The sequence below is a fragment of the Helianthus annuus genome, chromosome 9 (assembly GCF_002127325.2).
Source record: "Helianthus annuus cultivar XRQ/B chromosome 9, HanXRQr2.0-SUNRISE, whole genome shotgun sequence".
NCBI lineage: Eukaryota > Viridiplantae > Streptophyta > Magnoliopsida > Asterales > Asteraceae > Helianthus > Helianthus annuus.
The window spans coordinates 5,389,844-5,398,801 of record NC_035441.2 but is presented as its reverse complement, the minus strand read 5'-3'; the positions used below and the strand labels follow the sequence as shown (position 1 = coordinate 5,398,801).

The following is an 8,958-nucleotide window of genomic DNA, read 5'->3' as shown; positions in this document are numbered from 1 at the left end:
AACAAATTGAATGAAACCCTAACAAAGAAGAAAGAAAACTGCCAATTGAGAATTATGGAAAATTTGAAACTGATTTGAATAATAATTACCGGGATATAGTATAACGAACTCCTCGCTGAATGAATGAAGAGACGAATTTGCCCTCTGATGATTAGGTTAATTGTCTGATCTAACCTTATTGAACCGAAAATGAATCAGGACACGTGTACGGCTCAAAATATAGCGTATGTAATGTACGATAACCATACTCTTTACCTATATATTAATTTTAGTATATTTTGAATACACATTTATTATTATTTATGTGGAGTATCTAGAATCTTAAAAATAATATAACTACAAAACGAGTCATGTTTGTACAATATATAATACATTTATGAATATCAAGATGTAAAACAATTTCATAAAATAGATATTTAGGTAATTTTTAATATGAATTCAAAAACTATATATACACGATTTTCTCAAAAACTAATTTACCAAGTTAGAAAAGTTAGTTTGAAGGGGTAAAATTGGTCCCCAAAAGAGATTTGAGAAAAAGCATAACGTGTAGAGAACCAATGAGGTGAGGTAATACTCTTTTGACCATTCCATGCCAATATAATAAATAAAAGTTAAAATAAAAATTGACCATTTCACGTGAAAAAGATAACATGACATAAAATATAAAATGAACGTTTTTTTTCTTTATTTCTGATTTGGTGAGAACACAAGTTCGTGTTCGTAATCAATTTTTTTATTTCTAGTGAAGTAGAATATATATTGTAATAATCATGTTAAAGATATTATACATTTTTAGTGAACATGTTTAAGTGAACATATGCTTGTTTAAAAGAATATATATGTTTTTGGAATACTATGTGTTAAAAAAAACATATGTTTGTTAGCTAAGACTTCACATTGTGGGCGTTACACCTAGTGGCGTTAAAGCCACATAACCAACTTTAGGTCTTCAACACCGAAACACAAGAGTGGAAGGGAAGCGTCAAGAGGAGAGGCGTTACCCCCTTAACGCTCATGAGGGAATTGTGAGATGGGATCTACCCAAAAACAACCAATCATACTTTTTTTTTTTAATTTTTAGTTAAATCACAACATGATTATTAAAAGGTGGGTTAGTCTAAACCCATTATCTATTGTAGTGACATGATTGGACATTATACACTTCTCAATTAAACAATAACATAAAGTCTAAAGAAATACAAACTTTAGTAGTATATTTTCTAAAACAAATTTAGCGAACAACAATTGATATGTATTATTTTTTTTCACTGTTTTAATCTTTTAAATGCAATCTATATTCGTTACAATAGTTTGATAATAAAAAGTCACTGATTGTTCGCTATAATTTATGTAGGTGGTTATGTCTCATCTACACATCAAATTTGGTGAAGTTTTTATATATTTTTCAACGGCGAAAGCAAACTCCTATTTAAAATCTACTTTTAAAATTCATCTATTGCGTACTTTATAGAATTTATTTCATACTGCTTTGATGGCAATAAACACTTGGTTTTACAAGGCATCGATGAAACTCTTTTAAATATATCAAACCACTTGAGTGACAACGTCCCTTTTGCATACGCGCAAAAAATGCAAGCTCGTGATTATTTCAACATAAGCCTCTTTTAAATATTAACAATCATCAAAACATCTTAGGTAAACTTAGCAATTTTCCCTAAAAAGATGTTTATTAAGCCTCTTATTAGTCATGGTGTTTGATTTGATTGGTCTTTGGTTTAAAAGTCCAACATTAAAATTTCAAAAGTGTATAACTTTCTAGTCACTAAATTAATCGGTTAAAATAATAGATTTGTCTAAAGATATTTGTTTAAGAAGCTTTGTACAAGATTGATGAAAGAAAATTGGATACTCCTCTTTGAAATAGTGGAAACTAAAGGGCTGTTTGGCAACATATGAATAGTTAAGTGTTGAACCAGTAAGAGGTCTAACCATTAAGTGTTGAACCAGTAAGAGGTCTGAACCATTAAGAGCTAGTATAAAGCTTAACCGTTAAGAGGCAAATATCTGATCAATTCAGATTAGAGGTCTTAACCATTCAGACTCAGTATAATGCTTAACCATTCAGAGGCAATTGTCTGAACCATTCAGACATCTGCTCCTGAAACAAATAGTTTGAACAATTAAGTATTGAACCAGTAAGAGGTCTGAACCATTAAGAGCCCCATTAAGAGGTAAACAAACAACCCCTAAATCTGAATAAGTTAATCTCTTTAAGTTTGTATCATAGTTGATACCAAAAAAAGTATTTATTATTTGTAATTCTTATTCTCATGTAATTATTTGAAATATTAAACAAAGAGATACCAACGGACTTTGTACTCTAACAATATTAAGGTGTGTAGTAAATTGCTCATTTCCAACTGATTCAGGGTTATAATCAATAATAAACAACAGTGTTGATTTAGAAATATGTTTAAATGATATATTAGAATATGAGTTGGACAAACAATGAGAATAAAGTAATTATCTTGTGTAAATAGAAACAACAAACAAAAACAAAATTAAAAAATACTAGTGTAGTAGTAAAAAAGACCTTACAATTGTGCTCAATAAACCTTACACTTACAAACCTTCACAATTAGGGTTAATAAACCTTTATACTCATTTGAAGGATCTAATCTTGACAATTGAGGTAAAGGAACATCGTAATTACCTCGGATATGTTGGAAGGCCTCGTCTAGGGTTATTAATCGGGTTGTGTTTCGGGTTATATGGATTTAAAAACTAAAATAGAATTCTGATTAGAATAACTTAAATTATGTGCAAAAATAAAACAAATTCGGAATTTGTTCAAAAACCTTTTTGAATATCACAAAGTCAAATATGATCTGAAAGCCAGATTTAGAATTCAATTCGGATACTAACCCGATTCAAAACTGAATTCGGTTTACGTTCGAATTTCGGGACCGATTCAAATAATGAACACCTTAGCTTTGACCTTAGAATGGAAACAAAGGTTTTTTAAGACCCGTACTTATATAAATGAAAATTTATAAGAGATTTGCAAATTTATAAAAGTAGTGCAAATCCATATCCACTTAAAAGTTCGAGTTTGATAGAAAGTTTATAGCATGCCATTACAAAACCTAGAGCTTCTTAAAACTTGAAAAGATTCACCAAAACATTTCATCATACTATCATGAGTAGCTTTGATAATCAAAAGAACAAAAATGCGAAAACGTGACTTAAAGACGTGTTCGATTCTTCTTTTCGCTTGATCATCATCCGTAGAGTCCTAACAATCACCTATATGTCAAAACCATATTATAGGTTAGTTAAATGATGATTATTACGTAATTAACAAGCTCATGATCATAAGGAAAAACAAACAAAAGAACAGAAATTTCCCACCGTAAGCTAAGATATACATACCGTAGCCTATGGTACACTTATACAATTTTGGACAGGAAACCCCTGTCGTAGCCTACGGCTGGCCACCGTAGGTTACGACAGCCTTGATCAGTTTAAGGCAGAATGTCTTTACTGTAACCTACGGCTGGCCACCGTAGGTTACGACAGTCTTGATCAGTTTAAGGCAGAATGTCTTTACTGTAACCTACGGCTGGCCACCGTAGGTTACGGCAACGTTTAGCTGCATATTGCTTTCCAGATTTGCCTTTTTACTAAAAGTTTCATATCTTTCCGTATAATCATCCGTTTTGCACGAAATTTCTTCCTACGTGATCGTAATTTAATTCCCAACAATTTAGACTCAAAATCCGCCATCCGGACTAATAATTTCTTATCCTTAATGCTATCGGCTAAAGATTTAGTTATGAAATTATTTGACCCGTTTGCATAAATAAACAATCGAGCTTATGAAAATCTTATCTCTTTCGCATAAACGTCATTTTATCAATGTACCCTATTACCCAGGTTATTGTTCTTGCGTTTTATGTGTCCGTTATCCAGTTCGCGGTTATGCCAATTTGACCCGTTCGACCTTTCAATGGCCGAACTTTGATTAATCCGAATCCTTTTTAAGAATTTCAAACCTTTCTATCATGACTCATTTCCATTTATTTATAGTTCGCATTCACGTTACCCGGTTTACGCTTGCCTTTGTAATTTAACCCAACAATCGGGTTTATACCAAAGTCCCTTTTCACGCACCCATTCCGGTATGCGTTATGATCTCGTTTTGATCCGTTTGGATGTTTAAGTGAAATCCATCACTTTCAAACAACCAAACTCTTCATAAATTTCTCATTTTGACCCGTTTAGATGTTTTAGTGAAATCCATCACTTTCCAACAACCAAACTCTTCATAAATTTCTCACTTTCTCTTCTCCGGGTTGCGGCTATAAGAGGCTTGGGGAAGAAGATGAGTTCACGTGAGTGTTGGTTAGTTTAGGGTTTTAAGGAGGATTAAATTCTAAGTCACACTTAGACCCTTCCGTCTACAAGAATACACACAATAGGTCTCCAAACATACTTTATGGCAAGTTCTAAAAAGGTCCTTTCCTTATCTATTTTGAATTTTTGATGTGTTTGGATCCCGCAATCGCTTCGACGTAACTCATAATTATAAACACACACATATATAATAAAACGTGACTAAAATTCGGGATGTTGCATTGCAATTAGTGATTTGAGAAAAAAAAGGCATGAAAGTGAATTGTGTTATTAGAAGCGTTCATTTAGTTCACTGCTTATTTACAAATTTGATTCTGACTCTTAGTAATTCAAAGAAAGATGATATTGTGTTAAGAATCGATCAAGACCCAACATGACATTAGGTGTATTAATTATCTTTAGGCTAGACCCGATTAGGAAGGGGTATGGGTGGGCGATGGCCTGGGGCCCATAAATTATATGTATACACACACATATTATTTAAAAAAATTAGAGTTAATTGCTCGGATGGTCCCTGTGGTTTCAAGTTTTTTCATGTTTAGTCCCCACCTTTTAAAAATAGCATGTATGCTCCCTATGGTTTGTCATTTTGTTACTCGGATAGTCCCCCAACATTTACTCTGGGGACTATCCGATAAACAAAATGACAAACCATAGGGAGCATACCTGCTATTTTCAAACTAACTAACATCTACTCAGGGACTATCTGAGTAACAAAATGGCAAAGCATAGGGAGCATACATGCTATTTTCAAAAAAGTGGGGACTAAAAGTGAAAATACTTGAAACCACAGGGACCATCCGAGCAATTAACTCAAAAAAATATCTATATACCTTGTAAAGCACTTAAACTTATAAACATTTTATTTACTTTAAGTCCATTAAACACTAAAACCTATAAATTAAGCACATTACTCTTTTACTCATTAATACCTATTAGTAAAGTTTATACCCATTTAAATTTGGCCCGATAGTTTATAATAAACCCAATTGAAATTTAAACTCATTTAAAATTGGCCAAATAGAGGCGCGTTCTTTTCTAATCGCCCCAGGCCTAAATTTTTTTTGAGAATTCTCGAGTACAGCCTAAATAACATTATTCTTTTACTCATTAATACCCATTAGTAAAGTTTATACATTGAAAACTTTTTTTTTCTCATCATCAAATGTTTAGTCTCCCAACATACTTAAATAGTTTTAATGTTTAAATCATAAAATTGTAAATCCATTTTAACAGAGAAAATGTAATGATGCTTGAGTGCTAGTACCATAGATGCTTTTTTCTAATAAAATTTAAAAGTTGATGTCAAATCTTTCATCTTTTTTCGATAGACATATTCATATTCATAGAAGAATTAATGAATTTGTAACCTGGCTTTTTAATTAACTACTATCAAAATGACCTGTTACCGTAATGCAAATAAATAAACACTTCACTATGTTTCTTACGTTTTCTTAATACATTTGTGACAAAATAAATTTATTAAAATAATGTCAAGTGTGTTTATAAATTAATTTTAACATAGGAAATTTAAAAGAAAAGAGGAAGTTGTCAGTGTATGAACACTTGACCAAACCAAAGTACCAAACAGAACCTTTATGTCAACCAAATAACAAAATATTTTGACATTACATCTACTTTATAAAATTGATTCCCTCTTTTCCATTTAAGTTAGAACATCAAATGTGAAAAATCATTAATATGTAATAACCTTTTAACCAAAATGTTCCTTATTTAAAAAGTAGAAAAACAATCAACTTTACATGAATATTTAACTTTAATATATAACTTTCATGAAGTATAATAATTATATTGAAAAGTCAACCAGTAAATAACTTTATAGTACATTGGACACAGTCTCTTTCTTCTTCATTTCCATCTTAGGAAGGTTAGACCAAGTTCACTTGTTGACTTGTAAAACACAATACACATTCACATACATATATATTTATATATAATTTGTGGCTATATCAAGGCATATATAAGGAGTGATTGGTTATAACTTCATCTTGAAGGATATTTGTATGTTAGGTTATATTAGGTTTTAGGGTTTTGTGTGTGAAGTTAAAGTGTTAATTTTGGTGTGATGGGTAGGTCTCCTTGTTGTGATAAAACCAAAGTGAAGAGAGGCCCATGGTCACCTGAAGAAGACACCATTCTCAGAAACCATATTCAGAACCATGGCACTGGTGGCAACTGGATTGCCTTGCCTCACAAAGCAGGTCTCTCTCTCTATCTCTCTCTCTTCCTCTCTCTCTCTCTCTATATATATATGTGTGTGTGTGTCTTTGTCTCTCTCTCTGAGAAGAGAAAGAAGTGAGTGTTAATTATTAGTGGCATTTTATATATATAACTAGCTATCTAACATAGTTCTTAGTGCTCACAAGAGTTGTGTATCTTAATTTTTTTCAGGATTAACATATAACATCTAACTTTATATTTGCAAAATTCAAGATTTAGTGTTTACAAGAATTGTGTATTTTAATTTTTTCTTCTTTATATCTTAGGCTATGCGGGGCACCCTCGGTGACTCCCTTCGGGGACCAAAGTTGCCGAGCGGTGATGGTGCTGCCAACCATGCGGGTAGCCAAATCGGGGAACGAAATCGGTAGGGAGTCACCGATGAAAGGAGTGGAGAGAGGGAAATGATGGACCAATGAAAATTTTTCTTTTTCTTTTTTTTTGAATAAAAAAACAATTCCCCTAAGAGGAGTGCACCCCGTACGTTTTTGGACAAGAGGGAAGTTATAGAGTGAAAATGACATGACAACTTATGATTGGGTTAAAAAAAGTTTTTACTCACCTCATTAGGGGTGCCCCCTTCACCCTTATGTTTGTTGTTCTAATTAGATACATAAGAGGTTGGTCAAACAATAGATCAAAATTCAACCTTTCTTTGTTCTTGATATATTTTATCTTTTTTCTATTAGGCTGATATTCTTGTTTTTACTTCATTCTAATTAATTTTTGTTAACAGTCAAAACCCTCATTAACCCTAAGTCCCTAATTTCTATTAATACATGAATTAAGATCGTCGTTTAATATTTCGTTTTTGTGTTAACTAACTTTGTTCGATTTGATGCGTTAGGGCTAAAACGATGTGGGAAAAGTTGCCGGTTGAGGTGGTTGAATTATCTAAGACCCGATATAAAGCTTGGAGGGTTTACTCAAGAAGAAGATAATATTATTTCATCACTATATGCCAATATTGGAAGCAGGTAGTTATGTCACATTGAATGGTTTTTTGACATTATAACATATAGTTCCACAAATATAATAGTCTTAAAAACATATAAAAGTGTTAAGCTTCTTTCAGTAAATCAAAATCAATCTTTTGCCATGTTTTTTAATATTAGACTCAGTTATATTTATACAATCTTGACATATATTTTAAATATATATATAGGTGGTCCGTCATAGCATCGCATTTACAAGGAAGAACAGACAATGATGTAAAGAATCATTGGAACACAAAGTTGAAGAAGAAACTACCATCACATAACTCTACCGCTATCAATACCAACAACAACGCTTCCAATAGCGCTATGCAATTTAGCTCTTCGGTGTTTTTACCTAAGCAAGAAGTTGATCAACATCAAATTACAAACAACTCCAATTTCGATTACTCTATTATGAATGTGAGTTATCAACAACAAATGACTACATCAAATTCGAACAGTAACAGTTTCAACAACACGTCGCCTTTGCAAGAGAATCAATCTTTGCCTAATAATGTGTTTTCAACGGCAAACAATTATGCATCATGGTGTGACAATGGTGGAGTGATGGATCTCGGCGGTGATCTTATGACCGATGAATACGATTTTGGACAAATGATTGGTGAAGTTGCTAACTTTAACTATTCTTGTCAGTTATGGCGCTAAACTTATTGGAAAAGGTTGTGATAGAAGCTCACATATGGATCAAACATTGGTGGTAGACCTTTTTCTAGCTCTATTTTTGTAGTCTTTTTATATTAATTAAGCTTGGACTATTAGATGTATGTATGCATGTATATTATTATTCAGCTATATTACATAAAACTAGTAATTCCAAATAGCATATTGTATTAATTTAATTAATTAATTATTATGTTTGACTGAAACAACAACTTAACTTTCAAAATAATAAGGTAAAAATCATGATTCTAAATAATTAGAGATTTCAATATAACAAAATTGGATTTAGAGATTTTTTTTTTCATGTTTTTGACATGTATAGACTTTAATATATGAAATTGGACTGTGTAAAACATAAGAAAGTATGAAAGTATTTGTTTGTTTTACATTAATCCTTATTAAATTTGGTTATTTTTGGCAGACCAAAATCATGATCATAGTATTAGTTTTGAATTTGATGTAGGGGAATTAGCCTGTAATAATCCCATCTAGACCTTATTGACCATTAATAATCCCACCTCAGAATATTCCCCCCACCAGTCCCACCTTTCACCTATTTTTCCTACAATGGTCCCTCGTTAAAAAAAACTTAACGGAGTTAAGCTTTTTTCCAAACTACATACAGATTTTTTAGGGCTTTTGATCAGAACGATGATACGAGTCCATTGATGTAAAACTT

General features: G+C 31.9%; 1 protein-coding gene across 1 annotated transcript; it reads left to right on the top strand.

Annotated features, from left to right (window-relative positions):
* The first annotated feature begins 6,278 nt into the window (after positions 1–6,278).
* LOC110877081 (transcription factor RAX2) lies at positions 6,279–8,439 on the top strand. Its single transcript, XM_022125239.2, has 3 exons — positions 6,279–6,602; positions 7,469–7,598; positions 7,787–8,439. Exons 1-3 carry the CDS (start codon positions 6,467–6,469, stop codon positions 8,262–8,264), a joined length of 744 nt encoding a protein of 247 aa, XP_021980931.1. The 5' UTR covers positions 6,279–6,466; the 3' UTR covers positions 8,265–8,439.
* Positions 8,440–8,958: the final 519 nt, after the last annotated feature.